General features: G+C 54.6%; 2 protein-coding genes across 8 annotated transcripts; one reads left to right on the top strand and one right to left on the bottom strand.

The window, feature by feature from the left end:
- Nucleotides 1-3: 3 nt before the first annotated feature.
- On the bottom strand, nucleotides 4-6,319 carry PRRG2 (proline rich and Gla domain 2). 4 transcript variants are annotated; one of them, XM_023650152.2, is made up of 8 exons: nucleotides 6,231-6,319; nucleotides 5,408-5,473; nucleotides 4,650-4,787; nucleotides 4,294-4,466; nucleotides 4,081-4,120; nucleotides 2,052-2,187; nucleotides 1,096-1,239; nucleotides 4-636 (listed from the first exon to the last, which is right to left on the bottom strand). In XM_023650152.2, the coding sequence occupies exons 3-8, from the start codon at nucleotides 4,732-4,734 to the stop codon at nucleotides 618-620; spliced, it is 597 nt and encodes a 198-aa protein (XP_023505920.1). In that variant the 5' UTR covers nucleotides 4,735-4,787; nucleotides 5,408-5,473; nucleotides 6,231-6,319; the 3' UTR covers nucleotides 4-617. The 4 variants fall into 4 exon arrangements, with proteins under 4 accessions (XP_023505920.1, XP_023505917.1, XP_023505918.1 ...); XM_023650149.2 differs by having other exon boundaries at nucleotides 4,294-4,469; nucleotides 6,231-6,318; XM_023650150.2 differs by having other exon boundaries at nucleotides 4,294-4,469; nucleotides 4,650-4,747; nucleotides 6,231-6,293.
- Nucleotides 5,437-22,332, top strand: NOSIP (nitric oxide synthase interacting protein). 4 transcript variants are annotated; one of them, XM_001492133.5, is made up of 9 exons: nucleotides 5,437-6,386; nucleotides 15,657-15,727; nucleotides 16,300-16,405; nucleotides 17,522-17,603; nucleotides 19,464-19,623; nucleotides 19,712-19,830; nucleotides 19,963-20,150; nucleotides 20,278-20,386; nucleotides 20,612-20,717. In XM_001492133.5, exons 2-9 carry the CDS (start codon nucleotides 15,658-15,660, stop codon nucleotides 20,681-20,683), a joined length of 906 nt encoding a protein of 301 aa, XP_001492183.1. In that variant the 5' UTR covers nucleotides 5,437-6,386; nucleotide 15,657; the 3' UTR covers nucleotides 20,684-20,717. The 4 variants fall into 4 exon arrangements, with proteins under 4 accessions (XP_001492183.1, XP_014585296.1, XP_070079259.1 ...); XM_014729810.3 differs by having other exon boundaries at nucleotides 6,269-6,386; nucleotides 17,522-17,612; nucleotides 20,612-22,332; XM_070223158.1 differs by having other exon boundaries at nucleotides 6,340-6,900; nucleotides 20,612-22,332.
- The last annotated feature ends 1,928 nt before the right edge of the window (nucleotides 22,333-24,260 follow it).

Here is a 24,260-nt window from a genome sequence, read left to right as displayed (position 1 = left end):
CGATTCAGTTTATTTGATTTTATTTTTTTGCATTGTTTTGCTTTTTTTGGTCTCCTTTCCATAGGCTGTTTATTTAGGGGAAGAGCTCAGCTCGTCCCCCGGGGTGTAATGCCAGCCTGCCCCCACCGAGCACGCTTGCAAATATGCCCCCCACCCTTTCCCTGGGTTGCACAGCGCCCCTGTGCGCGCACGGGGAGCGCACGAAGACATGCGTGTGCACAGGCGGGGCTCTGCGTGTCCGTGGCCCGTGGTACTGGAAGGCGATGGCCGTGTCACACCTGCTCACCCGCGAGTCTGCACACCCGGATTGCCCGCCTCGGTCCGAGTTTCCACGCGCGCCTACACCGGGGGTGGGGCTGGCGGGTACCCCCACAGTCAGGAGAGCGTGGGGGTCCACCAGGGCCCAGGACGCGGGAACACGTTGTCCGGGGACATGCGTGTATCCGTACGCGGCGGAAACACGTGTGCCAGGGTAGGCCTAGGGCTCGGGCCGGCGACCCCTACTCCCTCCACCCCCTCAGCTCAGCTCCGTCCAGAGTTTAAGAAGCCTGGGTGCTTCCGGAATCCGGTGTGAATCTGGGGCACAGTTCGGGGATCCCCGGCTCGGAAGCTGCCCTTCAGCGAGGCCTCCTGAGGCTGCAAGGTGGGGGGGGGGCACCGTGGGGAGTCAAAACCCGGGCTGTTTTTCCCCCCTCAACCAAGACCACTCCGACCCGCCCTGGGCGTCTCAGCCAATCCCGGGCCCTCTGGGCGCAAGACCCACCCTCCTATGAGGCTACACACACACACACACACACACACACACACACACACACACACACACACACACACACACACACACACACACACACACACACACACACACACACACACACACACACACACACACACACACACACACACACACACACACACACACCCCCCCCCCCGCTGGGCCACGCCCCCAGACCATGGCATAGGGCCCCGCCCCCGCTCTCCCAGCCTCGCCCCGGATAATAAGCCCCAAATTCCAAGCTCCGCCCCCGAGCCCACGCCCCTCCTCCGGCAGTGCCCGCCCCCTGCGCCCCGCCCCTGGGCAGAAGCCCCGCCCTGTACCTGGTGTAAGGGGGCGGAGGTGCGTCGTGCACGCCCGAGGCGGCCAGCGCCTGCTCGTAGGTGGGGAGGCCCGGCGGTAGGGGCGGAGGCGGGGGCAGGGGCGTCGGTGGGCCGAGAGAGCTCAGGGGGCTGACGAGCTCGGCCCTGGGGACAGAAGGTGCTCTGTTAGCAGGGGAAACCTACAGGATGGACAGGTTTGGGAGGAGGGAGGATTTAGGGAGACAGAGACTCTGAGGGTGGTAGGGGGACAGAGGTGGCAGGGAGCTGGGCCAGGGAAAAAGAGGGTCACCTTCAAGCGGACTCTACCCCCAGAAAAGTGCCTCGAAATGACAGGCAGACAGAGAAATCAACAACTGCTGACACAGACTCTCATTCATCGACACACATGTGCTCCAGATACAGGCAGAGTAATGCAGAATAAGCCCCGCAAATAGACAGGCAGACACCCAGAAACAGACAGACACAATACAGAGATACAACCACAAATTTCCCAGATGCCCTTTTACAAGAAATTCTTCCTAAAAGACCCCAGACCCACTATACTTCCAAGACAGATGCTCAAGCACCCTCTTAGCCTCTGCCACAGAGAAAGACACACCTAGACAAGTCATACAGACACACACAAACACAGGCTGCACCCTCTCACCACAGAAACTGACATACCACAGGCACCCATAGACCACAGGCTGCAGCCTCACCAGATACAATATCCAGGGTGATAATGACACATAAACCTGGTCGTGCAGAGACAGTCAGGCAGCAAATACTGAATGAGCTCCTACTGTGTGCCAGAGACCCAGGATACAGTCAGACAAACAGAGAGATGCCACAACTAGACAGAAAACCTCACAGACTCACTCTCCAGCTCTTTCATCAGCGCCCACCTGCCCCCAATCCTTGGTCCATCTCTTTAGATCAACCCGTCCTCTCTCCCCTCCTCCCTGAAGCCCCCTTACTCTTGAGGACTAGGCTGCTGGCCTCGACGCCGACGCCAGTGCAGATACCAAAAGGCTCCCAGGCCAGCGAGGACAATGAGGAGGATGCCAGAGGTCAGTCCCACAGCCAGGCCTGCTACGTCCACTCGTCCACGCCCTGCGGGCGGAGGGGGAGCCACAGCCTCAGAGGCTGCCACCCACCCAACACCCAAAGGCCTTTCCCTGGGGGGAGGAGGACTGGACAGGAAACAAGGCAGAGCTGGGGCCACTTCCCAGTTGTGTGACCTCAGGCAACTCACCTCACTCATTTCTGGGCCTCCATTTCCTGCTCTGTAAAATGGGACCCATAACCCCACCCTGACAGGTTGTAAAAACTCAATGAGATTATATAAATGCAGGAGGGGCCTGTGATAAGTTCATCCGGGACTAGAAAATACGGCAGCTGTGTCCCCACGGAGACAGAGGTCCCTCCTTGGACATGGGGCGGTGCAAGACCCTCCTAAGCAACCTATTTGTTAAGATTGCAGTTGACACACTACAGGGAGGGGAGGGAGCTCACACAGCCAACTCTGAGGCCCCACTCTGAGCGCTGCCAGATGTAGCAAATAACAATATAGGACACCCAGTCAAATGTGAATTTTAGGTATACAATGAAAACTTTAGTATAAGTATGTCCATGGGATATACTTATACCAAAAAAAAATTGTGTATTTAAAATTCAAATTTAACTCGGGGAGGGGGGGTCCTTATCTTATCTGGCAACCTTGGCTCCTCTGGAATGCAGCTTCTTGTACCAACCAGGCCTCTGGGAGGCAAGCCTCAACTCTGAAGGAAGAGCAGAATCCACAGGAAGCCTTCCGAATTTACCAGAGGGCGGGGGTGTGTGTGTGGGGGGGGCAATATTCATGTATCAATGGAGGAACTTTGGAACCTCCTCCCAGTAACAGATTGCCGGGTGTCTGGAACTCATGTGGACCCTTTGCTAAGGTGCAGCCCCTTTAGGAATCCAAGGCTTCGTGTCTGAGGAAAAGTGGGGGGGGTCGGGGCGTACCGGGAGAACACCAGCTTCGTGAGGCCTTGCTAGGTGTTGCGGCTGGGGAGACTTCCTTTAGCCCTGGATAGGGGGGCCCTCCTCAAATAGTTAACCCCAGGCTTTTAACTCTCAGCAAAAAGCACCGAGAAGCCAAACCCTCCCCATTCTGACATATTTCAGGTGGATTCAAGGAGCCACCAGGCCTTGAAAGGCCTGTGGCAAAGCAGCTACCTCCCCTAGCAACCAGGCTCCAATGGGCCCACTCCAGCCCAGACCTAGGGCCGGTTGCTAAGGAGCACCCACCCCTAGCAACCAGGCCACAAGGGGGTGGGGAGCCCGTCCCCGGAGGGGGTCCTCCGGTGGGCAGGAGGCCTTGGGTCCTGAGCCTGGCTAGGTGTGGTTGCTAGGGAGAAGGCCTCCTTAGCAACCAGGCAGAGGCTGGGATGGGGCTGTGGGGGAGGGGAAGCCAGCCAGGTAGTGAGGGCTGTGGGCTTCCTTGGCCGGCCTGGCCAGGCCTTGTTGCTAAGGAGCAGCCCCCACTTAGCAACAAGGCTGCAGCCCTGATGGGACCTCAGAACTCAGAGGAGGGGAGGGAGGTGAGTGGAGTGGGCAGGTGAGGACAGACAGGCATCCCCCACCTGGCCTGGACTGGCCAGGCCCCGTTGCTAGGGAGCAGCCCCCTAGCAACCAAGCTGGAGAAAGAGCTGGGGCTCTGGACTCCAAAGACGAGCTCAGGTGGGCCACTGCCTCTGAGCCCCACTGAGGTCTGATGGGCCCCAAGGCTGTAACTCCCCCACCCACCCACTCCTCCCCCTTCCTGGGGACATGGGACTTCCTCTGAATAAGGTGTGGTGGGTTCCTCAGGCAGGGGCTCCAGTCTCAAAGGAGGGGATTTCTTTACCAGCCACCTCCAGGAACTCAGGGAGCACAGAATTTGGGGTGGGGGATGTTCGTTCAGCCCCCACGGCAAGGGACTGCCTTAGCTGCACAGAACAAGAGATCTTGGACCCCACTCACCTCCTTTGCCGTTGTATATGTAATCCTCCCAGAAGCGCTCCTTGAAGGGGTAGAAGTGGAGGAGAAGGCGGAAAGGCAGGGTGTCAACTGGAAGATTCCACACCCTGAACCGGCCCGCCCTGATTTTTGAGACCAGAGGGAGGAGGGAGTTGATGGCCAGGACCCCCCAGGGCCTGGAGAGATGGAGGGAGTCCAGGGCCCCCAGGCCCTCACCGTCAGAGTATTGTCCTCAAAGCACTCCCGCGCCTCCTCCCAGGAACACCTCTCCTCCTGACACTCTCGTTCCAAGTTCCCCGGTGTCAGCAGCTCCAGGTCCCAGTGATTGGCGCGTGGGATCCGTCTGCGGCCACCCAGGAAGCTCTGGGCCTCAGGCGAGTCCAGGAAGACTTCTGGGCCCAAAGGACAAGAGAGACAGGAAACTGGAAGGTTCCTAAGACTGGGGACATAGAGGAACCTGAACCTAAAGGGATGGAGAGCTATGGGGAAGGGGGGGACTAGAGGTAAGGGCTCCTGGATCAAGGGATGGTGATGTCAGCGCCTGGACACCGGCCCTTCCCCCACTCACTCACCTTGATCTTGCTCCCCAGGGGCTGAGGTGTCCAGGCAGGTGGTCAATCCCAGGTATAGCAGCAGCAGAGAGGGGTGGCCCCTCATATTTTGTGGACACCTGGAACCAGGTGTGGTACAGACAACAGGTGCCTCAGCCCCTAGGGAATGAAGGCAAGGTCTCCCTGACGGGACTCTGGTCCATGACTCATAGCAATAACAGCAGACACTTACACAGCCGGTATTCTGGGCCAGACACTGTTCAAGGCAGTTTACCTCGATCAGCTCAGTTTAATTTTGGCAGCAGTGCTCTTAGGATCCCCATTTTATAGATGAGGAAACGGAGGCACAGAGAGGTGAAAGAACTCGCCCAAGGTCATACAGTTTGCAAGATTCAGAGGCAGGATTTAAACCAAGGGAGTGTGCCTCCAGAGACTGGAGCCGGGAGCTTCTCTTTTTCTCCATTGTGTCTGCAGAACCCAGCATGGGTTTTGGCACACAGTAGGTGCGCATGAACACGTCCATTGGCGATTGGGATTTCTCCCTTCCTGGTAATTTCCACGGATGCCTCTCTGTGCCCACTGCAGATCCACTCACAGAGATCAAAGATTGCAGGAGAGGCAAGAACAGAGGCCCATATTCTTGGGTCCAGGGGAAGAAGGGGACAGGGGCCCTGGATTCCTGGGCTTGGGGGCCCCCGAACTTCTGGGTCCCAGAGGAGTGGGGAGCCAGGACACCAGGGTCACCGAGCCAGGCTCTGTCTCCAGGGACATTCACTTACCTGCCCAGACTTGTGAGCACTGTCCCCTCCTCTTTACTCGGGGCCTCCTCGGCCAGTTGCAGCCAGCTGTGAAGGGAAGCAGGAGAGAGGGGCGGGGAGAGGAAGGCGGGGACCCCCACTCCTTGCAAGCAGTCCGTTCCCGGTTTCTGGCAGAGGGGCGGGGTTTGCGATTACCTGCCCTGGGCGGGACTCAGGTAAGGGACAAAGTACTTAAAGGGACCTTATGATGAAGGACCTAAGGTCCAAAGCTCCATAGGGAGGCCAGGGTCTCAGAGCCCGTGGGGGCACTTAGGGGGACTGCATATGCACCTCCTCCCCTGATACTCTGTCCCTCCCCCCGCCTCCCCCCCCCCCCCCCAGCTCGCCATGTCGAGCTAGGGAAATAAACGTCTAGGTCTCCAGATATCTACATATCTAGAAACGGGCGGGAACTGTATGCCTTGGTCCCTCGGGGTAGGTGGGTATCCGGTAGTAAATTCGTTTGCCGAGTTTATTTGAAAGGCTTTGACTTGAGCTTTCTTAATTGCTCCATTTATAAAATGGGGACAGAGGAATTGTCCCTTCTAAATTGTCTCAACTTGCAACAAGAAAAGTGGATGATATCCTTGGAGTACTGGGCTTCCCCATCCCTGGGGGAAGTGATTAGTCCTTAAACTCGGGCTTGGAGAGACACAAAGCCTGGGTAAAGCAAGGAAATTGCCTGCCTCGCGAAATGCCTAGTATGTACTAAGCGTGTCCGATATTCACGGCAATTTCACTAACCGGAACCTTTAAGTTGCCACTGACGTTTCCGGAGGGAGAAAGAGCAGAAGGGAGGACTTACCAAACCAGACGAGGTACCTCCGCAACTAGGGGCAGCTTTACTTCCGGTCTCTCCTGCTGGGCGGAAGTGGGCGGAACGGAGAGGGAAAACAGCGCTCCTTTCCGGTGCAGGGGCACAGTTGAAGAAGCAACGAAGGAACGAGGAGTCGTTTGCAAGGTTAGTTCTAGGTGGTGAAGGGCTTGTGTTGCTGGGATCGCCTTCCCGCAGGCTAGAGTCCTGGGGTCCTGAGGGAAACGGACACACGATTTCGAATTCCCGACGCCCTGTCGATCATTAATAGACCAGTCCAGGCGCCCCGAGTCTGAAGCTGAACTACAACTCCCAGCAGCCCCTGGAGGTAGCTTGGCCTCCGTGTGGCAGTTCCACGATGGATGGCGATGGGCCGGGGGCCCCGGGGGAAGGAGGAGACTGGGACTCCTGGCGGTCCAAGGAGTGGGAGTGGAGGATGAGGACCCCTTTCCTGGCCTCAGTTTCCCGACTGTGATGGGGAGGGCGGAGGATTGTGCAGTCGCCCGCCGCCGCCTGCTCTGCACCTTGTCGACAGCCCCTTCCCTCTCTGAGTCGGTGTTGGGTTGAACGTTTTTCTCGTGGCGCTTTGGGGTCAGCGGTCCTGGGTTCACATCCTGACGGGGCTGCCGATTCGGAGTGAATTTAGCCCTCGAAGAGTCCTGTAAGCAGTTTAATGTTTTGTTATGAAAGCGTTCAAACTTAGGGAAAAGTGAGAGTATATACGAATCCTTATCGCCCAGATTGGCCGATTATTATTTTTACCATATTGGCTGAGTATATATTTTTAAGTTAAATATATAAAGTAAATCTTATCCGTCATGACATTTCAGCCCTAAGTATTTCAGGATGCATGTGGAAAAACCGGGGACATTTTCTTACGTGACCGTGACACGATTATCACGTTTTATAAAAGCAACCGTGATTCTGGAATATTACCTATTACTTGGTCAATAATCCAATCATGTGTCTCTAAAATGCCTTTAAAAAAAAGTTGCATATGTTTGAATCAGAATCCAGTTAAGTCATTGCTGTTATGTTTCTTAAATTTCTCTTAATTTAAGACGATCTCCCTCCCACGCCCCGTTTTTTTCTTGGTGTAATTGATTCATTGAAGAAACTAGGTCAGTCAGTCTGTTGATCATCGCACCGTTTGAATTTGTCTTTTTGCTTCTTGGTAATCTCATTTCACTTATTCCGTCCTGCTGGCCTCCTTTTTATAAAATATCAGTTTTATTGGAATATCACATATTCCAACAGTTCACATAACGTATAGTTCACCCATTAGAAGTGCAAAATTCAGTGATTTTTAGTATATTCACAGAGCTGTGCAGCCATCACCACTGTCAGTTTTAGAACATTTTCATCACACCAAAAAGACATTCGGTACCCATTAGCCGGCAGTCCCCATTCTCCCCTCCCCCCAGCCCTTTGCAACCACTAATCTACTTTCTCTCTCTATGGATTTACCTAATCTGGACATTTCACATAAATGGATTTTTTTTTTCTGCCTGCCTTCTTTTACTTAGCATAGTGTTTTCAGGGGTCATTCATTTGGTAGCATGTATCAATACTTTATTCTTTATGTGTTCGAATAATATTCCTTTGTGTGAGATAGACTTTGTTTTGTTTATCCATTCCGTCATTCAATGGGTGTTTGGGTTGTTTCCACTTTTTGGCTATTACAGATAAGGCTGCTACGAACATTCGGGTACAAGTTTTTATGTGGACGTATGTTTTCATTCCTACTGGCAGTAGAATTGCTGAACCAAATGGTCATTTTCTCTGTGACCTTTGGAGGACCTGCCCGACTTTTCCGAAGTGGCCACTCCATTGTCCATTCCCAGCCTCCGTGTGTGAGGGTTCCGGTTTCTCCACACTTCTTCTTGTCTGACTTTTCACTCATAGTCATCCCCGCGCGTGTGAACTGGCATCTCATTGTGGTTTTCGCTGCATTTCCTTCACGATGAATGAGGTGGAGCATGATTTCATGTGCTTCTCGGCCATTGGTGCATCTTCTCTAGAGAAATGTCTATTCCAGTCCTTTGCCCATTTTTAAATTGGGTTATTTGGCTTTTTGTCATTGAGTTGTCAGTTTTTAATATAGTCTAGATACAATTCCTGTATCAGATATATGATTTGCAATCACCACCTGTTTTTGTACAGCCTGCAGACTAACAATGTTTTTAACATTTTTGGATAATTGGAAAAAATCAAAAGATGAATAATGTTTTGTGACCCATGACAATTGTATGTGATTCAGATGTCAGTGTCCATAAATAGAGTTTTATTGAAAACAGCCATGCCCCTTCATTTACATAGTGTCCCTGGCTGCTTTTGCCTCCCAAGGCAGAATTGAGGAGTCGTGACAGGGGCTGTATGGCCTGCCAAGTTGAAAATCTTTACTGTCTGGCCCTTTTTGGTCAATCCCTGCTCTATCCTCTAACTTCCTAGAATTAGAGAATTTAAATCTAAAGTCTTGATTAAATTTAGGTTCAGCCATTTTGGCGTGACAGCTTCAGAGCTGGTAGCTTCATGTTGCCTAACGCCTGGTTGTCCTACTTTTAAGGATGGTGAGGGGCCGGCCAGGTCGCGCAGCGGTTAAGTGCACACGTTCCACTTCGGTGGCCTGGGTTCGCCGGTTCGCATCCCGGGTGTGGACCTATGCACAGCTTGTCAAGCCATGCTGTGGCAGGCGTCCCACATGAAATAGAGGAAGATGGTGGCCGGCCCGGTGGCGCAGCGGTTGAGTGTGCATGTTCCACTTCTCTGCGGCCGAGGGTTTGCCAGTTCGGATCCCGGGTGTGGACATGGCACTGCTTAGCATGCTATTCTGTGGCAGGCGTCCCACATACAAAGTAGAGGAAGATGGGCATGGATGTTAGCTCAGGGCCAGTCTTCCTCAGCAAAAAGAGGAGGATTGGCAGCAGATGTTGGCTCAGGGCTAATCTTCCTCAAAAAAAAAAAAAAAAAGGATGGTGAAACTAATCAGGGGCTTCAGGTGGTGTTTAGGACACACACCAATTCATATGTTGAAGCCCCCCAATGTGACTATTTGGAGATGGGGCTTCTACAGAAGTAACTAAGGTTATGTGAGGTCATAAGAGTGGGGTCCTAATCCCTGGGGTTCATGTCCCTTTAAGAGGAAGAGATGCCACAAGGTTCTCTCTCCATCCACCCTGTGAGGACAGAGCGAGAAGGTGGCCCGCCATCTGCAAGCCACGGAGAGTCCTCACCAGAACCCAACCATGCTGGCCCCTGATCTCGGACTTCCGGCCTCCAGGACTCTGAGAAAACAAATATTTTCTGTCTAAGCCCCTCAGTCCCTGGTGCTTTGTTTTGGCGGCCCCGGCTGACTAGTGCAGGTAGGAACAGCACAAACGTGCCGTTGTCGAGCTGCAGTCTCTCCTTTCTACTAGCGAGGATTAGCACCCCGCAAATGTCGAGTTCCCATCCATCTTTCTCTTAATGGCATCCGTTGACAGTCGTTGCCTGAGTCACCTGTGTCATCAGGGGTTGCAAAATGGTAGTTTCCAATTCTGTCATTCCTCCCACTTTTTTTTTTTTTTTTTTTTGAGGAAGATTAGCCCTCAGCTAACATCTGCTGCCAATCCTCCTCTTTTTTGCTGACGAAGACTGGCCCTGAGCTAACATCCGTGCCCATCTTCCTCTACTTTGTATGTGGGACGCCTACCACAGCATGGCTTGCCAAGCTGTGCCATGTCCACACCCGGGATCCAAAATGGTGAACCCTGGGCCGCCGAAGCGGAACGTGTGCACTTAACTGCTGCACCACCGGGCCGGCCCCTCCTCCCACATTTTTTATTTGAGCTGTTTGGTTTTGATCTTGAGCCACGTCCTGGAAGCAGTTGAAGGGAGTGACTTCTTCAAAGTTCCCTTGTGACAAGCTCCCCAGGGCTGGTCCGTCAGGGAGCAGACGGAGGAGTTGGTCAGTTAATCCCTCTGGGCGTCTGTTTTGTCCCCTGTAAAATGGGGAGAACCCACCTCAGGAGGTTGTCGTGAGGAGACGTTCGGACGGTGAAGGGCTTCGCGTGGGGCTGGTACCTGAGTGCTTGAAGGATGTGACGGTCGTGTCTGTTCCTTTAGTGCTCTCGTGATCACTGTATTGATCGGTTAGGGGTTAGTTCATCGATGACACACCTCGCCCAGCCCTAGGGTCGGAAGGGGTTAACTGAGCCAATCGCGTCCTCTCTGAGCACCCCCATGCCCCCGGGTGCCAGGCAGTACTGGGACCCACACTGGAGTCTGACCTGTGCCCCCTCTCGAGGGACTCCTAGTCCGCAGGGGGAAGTCCCCAGGGGTGGCGGCGATCACGGCGGTAACTCAGGGCATTGTCAGAACACAAGGGACACCCAACTCAGCCTGGAGGGTCAGGCTTCCTGGAGAAGGTGACACCTCGATGGAACCTGAGAGGAGGAAGGGGACAGGATTTCCAGGGGAAGGACCAGGCACACACTAGCTGTCCCGTTCCATGCGGAGAATCCAGCACAGTGCCTGAGGCCACCTGCCGCCAGGTGGCACAGTGGACCTTGGGTCAAGGCCAGAGCCTCAGATGCACGTGTTTACCCCCGGCTGCATGACCGTGGGTGCCTTCTTCGTGCCTTTGTAGCAGCCATTTGGGTTAGTGTGGGGTTTGCTGGAGTCACTAGTGTAAAATGCTTCGAACAGGGCCAGGTTCACCAAACTTCTTAAATATCAGCCATCCTTAAAGGAAAACCTCACATGCTCCCTCTTGCCGTCGGGGAACTCTCTCTTTCCCGCCTCCACACATCCTCTTTTTGTCACTGATTTCCTTAAGTGCAGTTAGCCCTTTGGGTTCCTTTAACACGGATGCCTCCACCCCGGGAGACGGCCTGCCGGCGTCCATCCATGGGACACACGCCATTCTATGGAGAGGGACTTGTAGCATCCTTTGGGTTCTCAGAGGGATCGCTGACCCTGCCAAAAGGTTCAGAACCACTGGTTTAGGATTCAAAGAATCCACTGCAGAGGGCCAGCCCAGTGGTTCATACGTTTCGCTTCAGCAGCCCAGGGTTCACAGGTTCGGATCCCGGGGCTGGACCTACGCACTGCTCATCCAGCCATGCTGTGATGGCATCCCATATAAAACAGAGGAAGATGGGCACAGATGTTAGCTCAGTGACAGTCTTCCTCAAGCAAAAAGAGGAAGATTGACAACAGATGTTAGCTCAGGGCCAGTCTTCCTCACCAAAAAAAGGAAAAGAAAGAAAGATACCAACTGTGGAAAAAGACAGTTGGGAGATAATCAGGGAATCTAAACACCATCTGAAGAGTAGATGATGTCAAGGAATTATTAATGTGTTAATGGTATTGTGGTCACCTGTGTGTCATTTGTCTTAGCGCTGCGCCAACTGCACTCCCCAGTACAGAAGCCACCAGTCCCCAGAGGCTGCAGAGCAGTTTGATATGTGGCTAGTGCCACCGAGGGGCTGAATTTTTTAATTATTTCATTTTAATCTAAATTTAAGCACTGATATTCAATTCAGTTTTCGGAAAACTTTTAAGTGTGTTTGGAACGACCGGAGCACGTGGATGTCTGTTTGCAGCTGTCACTTTGATGAAACCTAGATGGAGCACGAATGTCTCCAGGCAGAATTCAGCGTCGGAACTGAGATGTGTTGAAAGAGGAAAAAATAGTCTGGAGTTTGACGACATCGTACGAAAACAGGAATGGCTCCGCTTTTAGTCTCGGATTGTGAGCTTCCTTGGGACCAGAGGGCGGCTCCGGACTCTGGCTGCCCGGGTTCGAGTCCGGCTCTGCCGCTGCCCAGCGGGGGGCTTTTGGGAGCCTGGTCTCCCCCCTCGTGAAAGGAGCAGGATGATAAACCACGGCTGACATTCCTTCGGATGTGTCTCGTCTGAAATACTAGCGACAGGAGATGGCAGTAGTTCTGTTTTCTGTTTTGAAATGGGCCTCACTGAGGAGACAGTCTAGCGCGGGAAACTCCGAATCCAGAGAAATCCTGGCCTTGCCACCTGCCAGCCCTTCGACCCTAGGCCAGTGGTTCTCAAACTTTTTGGTCTCAGGATCTTCAAAATCATCGAGGACACTGAAGAGCTTTTGTTTGTGTGAGTTCTTGCTATCGAGACTTGCCGCATTAGAAATTAACGATTTTTTTCTTTCTTTTTTTTTTTCTTGAGGAAGACTGGCCCTGAGCTAACATCCCTGCCCATCTTCCTCTACTTTATATGTGGGACGCCTGCCACAGCATGGCTTGCCAAGTGGTGCCACGTCCGCACCCGGGATCCAAACTGGCAAACCCCAGGCTGCCGAAGCGGAACGTGCGCACTTAACCGCTACACCACTGGGCCGGCCGCAGAAACTAACAAATTTTTTTTAAATTTTTATTGAGATTATGATAGTTTACAACCTTGTGAAATTTCAGCTGTATGTTATTGTCTGTCAGTCGTATTGTAGGTGCACCCCTTCACCCTTTGTGCCCCCCCGACCCCCGCTTTCCCCCGGAAGCCACTAATCTGTTCTCTTTGTCCACATGCTTAACTCCCTCATGTGAGTGGAGTCATAGTAAGAGTTTTTTGAGAGAGAATCCACGCAACACAAAATTCACCCATTTAAGGTATACAATTCAGTGGGTTTTAATAGTTTCACCATTTTGTGCAACTGTCACCACTTTCTGATTCCCGAACATTCTCGTCACCCCCATAGAAACCCCTCACCCCTTAGCACTCCTCCTCATGCCCCCTTCTCCTGGCCCGTGGCAACCACCAGCCTGCTGTCTGTCTCCGTGGATTTGCCTGTTCTGGACATTTCGTATAAGTGGAATCGACAGTATGTGGCCTTTGGACCTGGTTTCTTTCACTCAGTGTAACATAGCAGACATTTTTAGAGCCCAGGGATGACAAGCACACGTTCAGTTAGCCATCGCGGTGATGACAGCCTCTGGCAAACTCCACTCATGAGAGAATGAGACCAAAAGCAAATACGTTTTAATGTTATGGACATAGTTTTGTGGACCCCCCGAAAGTATCTTAAGGACCCCCAGGTTCCCTGGACCTTACTTTGAGAACCACCGCCTTCACCTCTAAGCCTCAGTTTACCCATCTGCAAAGTGGCGATGGGAGAGACTTGAGAGTGGGGTGAGAGGCTGGAAGAGCTGAGGGTGTGAAGAGTCGGCACGAGGTCAGGGACGAAGCAGTGGTCTTGTGATGGTTCCCATTGTCACCTGGCAAAGGAAAAAAAAAATGCTCCCTCCACAGCTGTTCCTCTCGCTCCTGGAGGGAAAACATCCCGGTCCGCAAAGCCAAAGGGCACAAAAGCCCTCCTCTTGGCCACAAGACCAGCAGCCCGGTGCCAAATGCCGCAGAGGGTCAAGGCAGTTGACAACTAAGAATAGAGTGGGGAATTTGTCCATGAGGAGGTCAGCGCGACCTTCATGAGTGGCAGTTGGGGGGCTGGGGCGGAAGGCAGGGGGCCGGGGTGGAGGAGCGGGTGGCAGGTGAGCGAGGGGAGACAGCAGGTGCTGGACACTTGCTCAGAAGCCGGGGGCGAGGGGAGGGTGGAGGAGGGGGCCATGGTCCGAGTGGGGAGTCTCACCAAGCTTAGCTTCTCTGAGCAGCCCGGTGGCCGCTTCTGGGGTGATGGAAATATTCTGGATCTCAACTGGGGTGGCGGTTACGAGGGTGTTTACATTTGTCAAAACGCTTCCGACAGCATCCTTCAGGGCTGTGCATCTATACTATGTAAATATGCCTAAAACCAAAAATTGGCTTCTGGAAGAAAGACGCCAGTAGGGGGAGCGCGAGAGCTGTAGCTCAAAGAGAGGTTTGTTTCAAGTTTTGAATGCGAAAGGCAAGTTTCTGAACGCCACCAGAAGGAGGAAATAAAGATGAAGTTGCTTTTTAGATTCTGGAAGCCCTTGGTCTGCCCCCCTCTTCCACCCTGCCCCCGTGTGCCAGGCTCCGAGCATGACCCCCTTTAGCCCTCACAGCCATCCAGTCGCGTCAGCTAGATCGTCTGGTTATCCCCACGTTGACCAAAGGAAACTGAGGCTCAGAGAAGGAGAGTCACCAGTCCAGAGTCACACAGCGTGGGGGGCCGACCTTGGACTCGAGCCCACACAGAAGGTCATATTGCTTAAGCCTCCACGCGTTGATCCACATAACCCCCTCCTTCTCGTTTCATTTATTTATTCTTGTTTCTCCTCTAGTTAATCCCCTCCACCACATGGGCACCCGATCTAACGTGCGATCCTTTTGTTTGTAGGGGTCCCTTAAAATGTGTCGTGTTGAGCACGCATGGATTGTTAGCGATCCCGTTTTATTTCGTACCTGTTTCACCCAGCATTGTGTTCTTAAGATCCACCCATGATGCTTTGTACACACCTAGGCAGTTGCATCTCACGACTGGGGGGTCTCCAGGGTGGACAGTCACCATCTGTCCCCTCCAGGATCATCCTCATCCTTGCTCCCTGTGTGGGTGGCTCTGAGGATGCCTTTGGGGTACATCCACCCCAGTGCACAACTGCCATCGCTTACTTCGCGGAAGAACCGCCAGCCTGTGTGCCCGATGCTGACCCTGTCCGCTCTCCCCCAGGCATCACCCGAGGGGTCCTGTGAGCGACCCCCACATCCCCACCACGCCTTGGTCCACCCAGTTTTCCAAGGGTGGACCGCCAGCCTGATGAGAGTGATACCTCACTATAGTTTCATTTGAGGAGTCTGAGCATCTCTCCATACGCCGCTCAGTCAGTCAATTACCTCTTCATATCCTTCGCTCATTTTCCTTTTGGGGGAGCTGGTTTTTTGCCTGTTGATTTGCCAGAGTTCCACGGACGGTCAGCTCTGCTGTAACACTTGTTGTGAAATCTGAGAATTTATTCCAGTGCCCTTGATCCGTTAGGGAACAATTTGAGCATCACGCAAATTCCGCCTTTGCTTCAAATCACAGTGACTTCATCCACGAGAAGGACCACGGGAACCCAGAGACATGCGCTCGGTTGAAACGAGCGTGTGATCATACGCAGAACACACAAGCACACACACCCTGCAGGTCCACCAAGCGCCTCAGTTCCCCACGTGTGTCAGGAGCCACACCCATCCACTTTTGGTGCTAGAACTTTCTATCAGATTTCAGATCACCCTCCTCCCACCACCTCACAGAAACTCACAAGGTGCACCCCTCCCTTCTGACACCCACTGCTACCAGCCAACCTTGGGTCTTTTTCGAGGTAAAGTGCCATCTTGTTTTTTCGGAGCCTCTTGGTATTTCTTAACCAGTTATCGTGTGTAAAACTGTCCCCACCCCCAGCTGTCCCGTCTTGGGGGCAGATCAGCTGTGAGGGCCATAAGGGTCCAGTCCTCCCCGGGCGGGCTCCCTCTGGCCCCCACGGCCCTGCCACTGTCCCTTCCTCGCCCTAGGATGACACGCCACGGCAAGAACTGCACCGCGGGGGCTGTCTACACCTACCATGAAAAGAAGAAGGACACAGGTACCGGGTGGGAGGGCACCACCATCTCACTTGGCACTTCTGCTTGTACCTTCTGTGCCTGTCTCTGTCCCCCCACTGTGGGTCATGACCATATGAATAAGAGTCCACACGATCCAGCAACCCCCTCCCCCTGTGTGGGGGGCACTACGTCAAGTGCCTTCTGTATGTGAACTCATCCAGTCCCCCCACTTTCCCACTGAGGGTGGGGTCACTGTTGCCATGGCCCTTCCAGAGGAGGAAGCCGAGCCCAGAAAGGTGTATGCACTTGAGCTTGGTCACAGAGCCAGAAGGGCCAAGGGGAGTCAGCCGTGGGCCTCTCCACCGAGCTGCTGCCTCAGTGACGGCCTGAGTGACAGCCTGTCTCTTGTCCTCTGGGGAGCGACACCTTCCTGTTGTGCAGCCCCGTCCCCAGCACAGAGTCACACAGACACACAGCCTAAGCTCTTGGCAGCCTGTTCCTCTCTGAGTCCCATCCCCTCCCCCCCACCGAGTTCTCTCTGTGTCTCTTTCTTGGGGTATGGAGAGGAGCACGTCTCCCTTCCCTCCATCCCTCTGCCCATCTCTGTCCCCAGCGGCCTCAGGCTACGGGACCCAGAACATTCGACTGAGCCGGGATGCCGTCAAGGATTTTGACTGCTGCTGCCTCTCCCTGCAGCCCTGCCACGACCCCGTTGTCACGTGAGCTGGGAACACGGGTGGCGAGGACAAGGGGACCACAGGGAGAGGATGCACATGTGGGTCTGGCTGCCTCACAGCCAGGGCGCCCTGAGCAAGCCACTTAACCACTCAGAGCCTCAGGGTTCTCGTCTGAGACATGGGCATGATCCTAGGATCTGTGCCACGGGGTGTGGAAAAGATGACATTCATAATTGAGGACGGGGCTCTTGGAACATCTCCTGGCCCATAATAATGGCTCGTGTGTGGGGCAATGTAAATGTCCCACTTACATTACCTGCCTTGTAGGGTCTGGCAAAGGCTCGAGCGAGAGAGTGAGTCTAAGGTGCTTAGTCCAGTGACTAGATATGTGCTCAATTACGGGTCAGTTTCATAGAGATGGTGATGAGAGTGGACTGTGGTTCAGGGTCCCTGAGGCCACCTTCAGGCTCAGTCATTCACTAGAAGGACTCAGAACTCAGCAAAGCTGCTCTGCTCCCAGGGACAGTTTATTACCACGAAAGGATACAGATTAAAATCAGCAAAGGGAAGAGGCGCATGGGACAGGGTCTGGGAGAGACCAGGCACCAGCTCTCAGTTGTCTCTCCCAGTGGAGTCACAGGAACAGCATCGATTCCCGCAGCAACAATGTGTGACAACACACACTGAGTGTCACCACCAGCGAAGCTTGCCTGAGCCTCGGTATCCAGGGTTTGTATTGGAGGTTGGTCCGGGAGGCCTGGCTGGCTGCTGTGTGGCTGCCGTTGGTCTCCAGCCCCTCCAGAGGTTGAGCTGATAGCACATGGCCCCCCAGGTGAGCAGAGACACTCTTATCAGGCAGGACATGCCAAGGGCTTAGAAGTGCCCCCTAGGAGCCGGTCAAGGGCCATTTTGGGACATGCAGGGTTTGGACAACCCAGGCGTTCACATTTACTGCATGAGATTTCCCTGCACGTCAGAGCACATCACAGAGCGGGGAGGGTTAAAACACTGCCGTCCGCTCCTAGCAGAGCTGCACCTGTGAGCGGCTGCCTGTAAGATGCTGCGTGGGAGCTGATGTTGGCACGTGACCATTAACCCCTGGCTGTGTGGCCTGGGCCAGGCCCATGTTTTCTCACCGCCCCCCCCATCTCTCTGCAGCCCAGATGGCTACCTGTATGAGCGGGAGGCAATCCTGGAATACATTTTGCACCAGAAGAAGGAGATCGCCCGGCAGATGAAGGTGACAGCGGTGCGGGAAGGGGACAAAGGCGTGGGTGGGTGGTTTGGATGCTGAGCTCACAAGCAGAGCCACACTGGGCCTCCCGTCTAAGTTCCTTTTCCCCTCTGGGCCTCTGCCTGGTGCACTGGCCCCTCCCTCTGCTCCTGGTTCAGTCCTTCCCATCGTCCAGGTTTCAGCCCAAGCGTTGGCTCCTCTGACCTCCCGCTAGTCCAGAGCCCCAGGGTCTGCCCTTGTCATCTCTTCTCCTGCCACTTGTCACAGTTGGGACTCCACGTGACTGTCTGACAGGTGCCCCCTCCCCCACTAGACGGCAGGCCCCAGGGGCAGGGAGTGGGTCTCTCCCAGCTTGTGGCCCTAGGTTCTCAGTAAATACTTGTTAAGTGAGTGGGTGTCACCTCATCTCACTGGGCCTCAGTTTCATTGTCTCTAAAATGGGTTGACAGGGCCAAATTAGAGGACACTGCAGGGCATGTGGAAGATGCTCACAGATAAGAATTCTCTAGGTGTTTATGAAGCCAGGCCCCGCTTCCGTGGGTGGATTCGTTCTGTGGATGAGGGGACTCTGCTTTATCACCTTGTTTGAGGCACAGCTGGTCCACCTTCCTCCTTCTCCTCCTGGGTTTTCTGGAGCTTGGGAAACTCTGAGGGTCAGATTCTTGTTGAGTTTTGGGTTTTTTGGTTTGGGTGTTTTTTTTTTTTTTGGTGAGGAAGATTGGCCTTGAGCTAACATCTGTGCCAACCTTCCTCCATTTTGTATGTGAGATGCCGCCACGGCATGGCTTGATGAGCGGTGTGTCAGTCCACACCTGGGATCTGAACCCATGAACCCCAGGCCACCAAAGTGGAGCATGCCAACTTAACCACTACACCACCAGGCCAGCCCCTTTATTGAGTTTTTTGTCTTGAGTGAGTGGGTTCCCTCCCCTGTGCCCATGTCCTACCCACAGGCTGCTGGCTGACGGGGCGCTCCCTCATCGCGGGGACCATGTCGGAAGCCCTCCAGAGCATCAGTCACCATGAGTGTTCCCTCCTCACTCAGCTGGGTGGCCCAGGGCAGTGTTGGAGCTCAGTACTGTGTTAACTCCTCTCGTCCTTGCACCCTGCCCACACATCCTGCCGTCCTCACATGCTGCCCGCGCAACCTCTCATCCTTGCACTCTGCCCGCACATCCTCTTGTCTTCACACACTACCTGCGCATTCATGGCTCCATAAATGTTAGCGCTCGTTACTCTCCTGGAACTCGAGCCCCTCGAGGGCAGGGGCAGGTCTGCATCCGCCAGGACAGGGTGTACAGAACACACACGGTCTGATAAGTAAATCAGATAGTACACATACCTTATAATAAACACAGTAACAGCCCTCGGGTAACGTTGACTGAGCACTTACTGTGTGCTGGGCAAGGTTCTACGTGATTTAAAAACTCATCCCGTGTAACCCTCCCAGTGAGCCTCTGAGGGAGGTCGCCACTGTTAGCCCATTTTACAGATGAAGAAACTGAGGCCAGGAGAGCTCACAGGGCTCATCAGTGACAGAGGCCGGGTTTAAGCTCCAGCCAAGCTGCTGACCACTCTGCTGCCAAGGAATAAAGGAGCCATCAAGTCTCAAACACCCAGCTAAACACACAGGTGCCCTGCAGAAGGGGAAGGGACAAGCGAAGGGAGCAGAGCCGCACATGCAGATTAAAGCTGCACACCCAGGCGGTCACCAACCTCTACCAAACAGTGCCTCTGCCAGGATCTCCCCTGTGTAGGCCTCAGTTTACCCACCTGTGAAATGGGAAGAACGCCCCCCCCCCCGGGTGCCCCAAGCCCACAGCCCCCAGAAGGATGCCTAGTGCCCTTCTCCCCTGCTGCCCGCAGGCCTACGAGAAGCAGCGGGGTGCGCGGCGGGAGGAGCAGAAAGAGTTGCAGCGGGCGGCGGCGCAGGACCAGGTGCGGGGCTTCCTGGAGAAGGAGGCGTCCATCGTGAGCCGGCCCCTCAACCCCTTCACGCCCAAGGCTACCACGGGCAACGGCCCAGGTGAGGGGGAGCGGACTTACAGGGGGACGGGGACCCGCGGGGCCGGGGCCTCCCTGGGGGCGGCATCTGAACCCCTCTCCCTCCGCAGATGATGCCCAACCCGGGCCCAGCGCGGGCCCCGCAGGAAAGGACAAGGACAAAGCGCTGCCCAGCTTCTGGATCCCGTCGCTGACCCCCGAGGCCAAGGCCACCAAGCTGGAGAAGCCGGTGAGCACCCCCCGCAAGCGCACCTGCGCCCACTTCGCCCGAGAGCCCCCTCCTTCCGTCTCTCCCAGGGACCCCATCCCCCCTCCCCGGGCCCCAGCCCTGCCGCTGACCCTGCCACCCCCCGGCCCGCAGTCGCGCACCGTGACCTGCCCCATGTCGGGGAAGCCTCTGCGCATGTCGGACCTGACGCCCGTGCGCTTCACGCCGCTCGACGGCTCCGTGGACCGCGTGGGGCTCATCACACGCAGCGAGCGCTACGTGTGCGCCGTGACCCGCGACAGCCTGAGCAACGCCACGCCGTGCGCCGTGCTGCGGCCCTCGTGAGTCCCCCGGGGGCACGGGGGCGCCGCGCAGGGGGCAGGGTGTGGCTGTCCCGCGGGGGTGTGTGTGGGTGGTACCTCTGATCGGAGCCCCCCACCCTCACCCTCACCCTCACCCTCACCGCAGTGGGGCCGTGGTCACCCTCGAGTGTGTGGAGAAGCTCATTCGGAAGGACATGGTGGACCCAGTGAACGGGGAGAAGCTCACGGACCGCGACATCATCGTGCTGCAGCGGGTGAGCGGCCCTCCTCCCCAGGGCCCTGCCCCTTCCCGAGGCCCCGCCTCCTCCCCGGGACTCCGCCCTCTTCCCCAGAAGGCCCGCCCCTCCAGGCCCCGCCCCTTTGCCCCAGGCCCCGCCCCTGCCCTGCCTAGCCCGGGTCCTGCCTCTCCTTGCGGGCCTAGGACCCCCCGCGGCCGCTTGCAGCCCCCCGCCTCCACCTTGGCCTTCTCTCCCTCCCAGGGCGGCACCGGCTTCGCAGGCTCTGGAGTGAAGCTGCAGGCCGAGAAGTCGAGGCCCGTGATGCAGGCCTGAGTGCGGGACACCAAATAAAGGGGCTGGGACACCACTGGCCGTGTGGCACCTTCCTTCGCTGCCCTGGGGCTCCGGGGGACACGGCGGACGAGGAGCCTAGCTCTGCAGGCTGCACTCCGGGGTGCGAGTTAGAAAGGGTGGGCAAAGCATATTTGATGAGGTCTCAGGTTAAGAGTAAAATCCGAATTGAACGGCAGTGCACGGCGTTAAAATTGGTTCAGAGTGGCCCGAAGTCCAGGTTCGAGCCGCTATCCTCTGAAGGCTACATAGGAGGCCCCCGCATCCTTCTGAGTTCTGCCGGCTTTGAAGGCCGAGAGATGTCCTGGCGCCCCTCCCCGAGTTGAGGGTGATCAGACCCCCAGAGGAAGTAGAGAGCTGTGAGAGCGAGCCCCTGGCACCCGTCTAGAAAAGGTGGCCAGGAACCCCCCCTCCCCCAGTGCCTCGTGGGGTGGGGCCAGTCTACAGAAGGTGGCCAGGAACCCCTCCCCCAGCGCTTCGTGGGGAGAGGAAGAGGAAACCGCATGGGCGAAGGCGAGGCAGTGAGGAGCGGGTGGGTCTGAGGAGCAGAGTAAGGGAGGGGAGAGGGTGGGAGGGGAGGTCGGAGCCCACCGCACCTGGGAGCTGAGGCCTGACCAGGAGGGCAGGGCGGCCCTTAAAGCTTGGTTTACCATAACCACTGAGTCACGAAAGCAGTCCCTGGGCAGTGTGGAACCCAGAGCCAAGCAAAGAGGAAAAACATAAAGACTTAACATTCCTGCCTCCCTAAGCCATACCCAGGTCCTGTCCTTCCAGGTCTTTCTCCGCGTGCGCGCTCACGAGTTTTTTCGACCAAAGTGAGATCTCGGGGCGCGAGCTGCTCTGTTCCGTGAACCATTTCTACCTTTTCATTCCAGTCAAAGGTCTTATCTCATGCCCGGACGCGGTTCACAGGCCCAGGAAGTGTCCTTGACCGCTGTCTGGTGCAGGCCCTGGTGGTGCATCTGGCTGCGGGGAGAGATTATAGCAGGAGGGCGGGTGGTGTCATCTTTGCACCCTTGGGGAGCCCCCTAAACCCAGCGTTTGCTCCCTAGACACTTCTGGAACCTTCCCTTGGTCTCCAAGAGTCTCACACCCCACTCTTGGGCTCACAGTCCCTGGAAGCTGACCCAGTGGCTGCTGACATTCAAGGAGCCCTTGACCGGCCTGTGTGGGCCTGTGAGTCTAGAGTCTGCTTGAACCCGTGCCGCAGGCCCGCAGAGGGAAGCCTGTACCCATGTCACAGAAGAGCCCACTGAGGCTGAGAAGACACAACTTGCCCTAAGTCACACTGCTCAAGGCCGTGGCAGAAGCCAGGTTCACCCAGAGGTCAGCCACCTCCGGAGACCCCTCACTCTGTCCCACCCTTCCCCACCCCCACCCCCTGCCCAGGGGTTCCCACACTGTCGCCTCACAGACCTCTCCGCCTTAGCAAGCTCCCACTCCATCCTTTTAGACCCACAATGCTTCAGATCATCCCTCTTTCCCTAAACACCCCCAATCGTCATTCTCCCAAGAGGCGTCACCCACCCCTGTGTCTTCCAGTTTTCTCTCTCAGCCCCGAGGACCCCGGTCTTGTTCATGGGTGCTGCAGACCACCCCCCACCCAGAATAAAAACTTCAAGGATTTCCAATCTTGCACCTTTATTTTCACAAGGAATCGAAATCCCACTCTTATTCGCAGACCCTCTGAAGCACCCTTTGCCGGGAAGGGCTGGGGGGGTAGGAAGGTCCCCGCTCCAAGAAAGAGGTTTCCTTTAAGGTCTCGAGGGTGACAAGGAGAGGAAGCCGGAGTCTACCGCAGCTTCAGCCGCCACAGGAGAAGGGAGAGGCCGGAAGTGGAGACGAGTCTTGTCTTCTCAGAAGTTCCCTAGACCCTGGTCTAAGGTTTAGAGCAAGAAATGGGCGGGTGGGGCCGGTCTCGGGCAGGGTGTGTCTGCTGCTGGCTCCAGCCTCCACAGACCCACAGACAGCACTGTAAGACAATTGCAACTACTTAAGATTTCTAGATGGGGAGATTTGTTCGGGAAAGGGAAAACTGTGCAGACAGAGAGCAAATCCTCGATTGCCGGGGAGGGGGAGAGATTGACTCCAAAGGAGGGGGTTAGCAAGAGAATTTGGGGAGGGGTAGTGGAACTCTTCTGTACCTTGACTGTGGCAGTTACATGACTGATTTGTCAAAGTTCATAGAATTGTACACCAAAAAGAGTGGGCTTTATGTGAATTAAAAATAAAATTGAAGGCCTGGCCCCGGGGTGTAGTGGTTAAGTTCGTGTGCTCTGCTTCGGCAGCCCGGGGTACGTGGGTTTGGATCCCAAGCCTGGACCTACACACCGCTCATCAAGCCATGCTGTGGTGGCGTCCCACATACAAAATAGAAGAAGATGGGCACAGATGTTAGCTCAGGGCCAATCTTCCTCAGCAAAAAAATATAAAAAAATAAAATCGAAAAATGCAAAACAAGAAAAGGGATTTCATGTGAGTAGATTTCCATTTCTCTTTTTAAAAATCAACTCGGTGATTCCACGCCCAGGTGTAGGCCCAGAAAAGTTGAAAACAAATGTCCACACAAAAACTTATCCATGAATGACCCTGTCAACACTAATCATGAGAGCCAAAAGTGGAAACAACCCAAAAGTCCATCCAAAGATGACTGGAGAAACAAAATGCGGTCGATCCATACAATGGAATACTATTCAGCCCTTAAAAGGAGTGAGGTACTGATACATGCCACGATTCGGATGAACCTTGAAAAGCAGTGTGCCAAGTGAAAAGCCAGACACAAACGTCGCATATTGTATGACCCCTGTTATAGAAAATGTTCAGCAGGCAAATCCATAGAGACAGAAAGTGAATTAGTGGTTGCCAGGTGCTGGGGGAGGAGGGAATTGAGCACTAATTAAGGGGTGCTGGTTTACTGTTGGGGTGAAGAAAATGTTCTGGAATTAGTGTCGATGGATGCACCACTCATCAAGCCATGCTGGGGTGATGTCCCACATACAAAATAGAGAAAGATGGGCACGGATGTTAGCTCAGGGACAATCTTCCTCAAATATATATATATATATTCTTAGCTCAGTGAAAAAATAAATAATTAAAAAAAATTTTAAATCAGAAGATTCTGACTCAAAAAAAAAGCATTGTTAAGGAAACAAGAGAGGTTGGACCCACGGCCCACTGGCTAAGTTTGGGGCGCTCCACTTCAGTGGCCCGGGTTCAGTTCCTGGGCACAGACCTCCACCACTTGCTGGTGGCCATGCTATGGCAGTGACCCACATACAAAATAGAGGAAGATGGACACAGATGTTAGCTTAGGGGGAATCTTCCTCAGCAAAAAAAAGAAAAAAAAAAGAGACAGAGAAACAAGAAAGGTAAAAACACTGTTAGTCATCTGTTATCATTTCTATTAAAAAGAAGAAAAACAATTTGCACATATTTGCTTCAATCTATGCAAATTTCTCCCTGGAAGGAAAGACTGGTTGCCTGTGAGGAAGCCAGCTTGGTGGAAGGAAGACTTCGTTTTTAGTATAAAGCATCTTGTATATTTAGAATTTTGTATCCT

Source organism: Equus caballus, chromosome 10 (assembly GCF_041296265.1).
Source record: "Equus caballus isolate H_3958 breed thoroughbred chromosome 10, TB-T2T, whole genome shotgun sequence".
Classification (NCBI taxonomy): Eukaryota; Metazoa; Chordata; class Mammalia; order Perissodactyla; family Equidae; genus Equus; species Equus caballus.
The sequence above is the reverse complement of the archived record's forward strand: the minus strand, read 5'-3'. Positions and strand labels throughout refer to the sequence as shown.

Coding starts and splice junctions, on each gene's coding strand:
- PRRG2 (XM_023650149.2), bottom strand. CDS start 4,734: ATGAGGGGCCACCCCTCTCTGCTGCTGCTATACCTGGGATTGACCACC. Junction 4,470..4,649: donor CCCTGGGGAGCAAGATCAAG/GTGAGTGAGTGG, acceptor CTTTGGGCCCAG/AAGTCTTCCTGGACTCGCCT. Junction 2,188..4,080: donor CATATACAACGGCAAAGGAG/GTGAGTGGGGTC, acceptor CTCCGCCCGCAG/GGCGTGGACGAGTGGACGTA.
- NOSIP (XM_014729810.3), top strand. CDS start 15,658: ATGACACGCCACGGCAAGAACTGCACCGCGGGGGCTGTCTACACCTAC. Junction 15,728..16,299: donor TGAAAAGAAGAAGGACACAG/GTACCGGGTGGG, acceptor CTCTGTCCCCAG/CGGCCTCAGGCTACGGGACC. Junction 19,624..19,711: donor TACCACGGGCAACGGCCCAG/GTGAGGGGGAGC, acceptor CTCCCTCCGCAG/ATGATGCCCAACCCGGGCCC.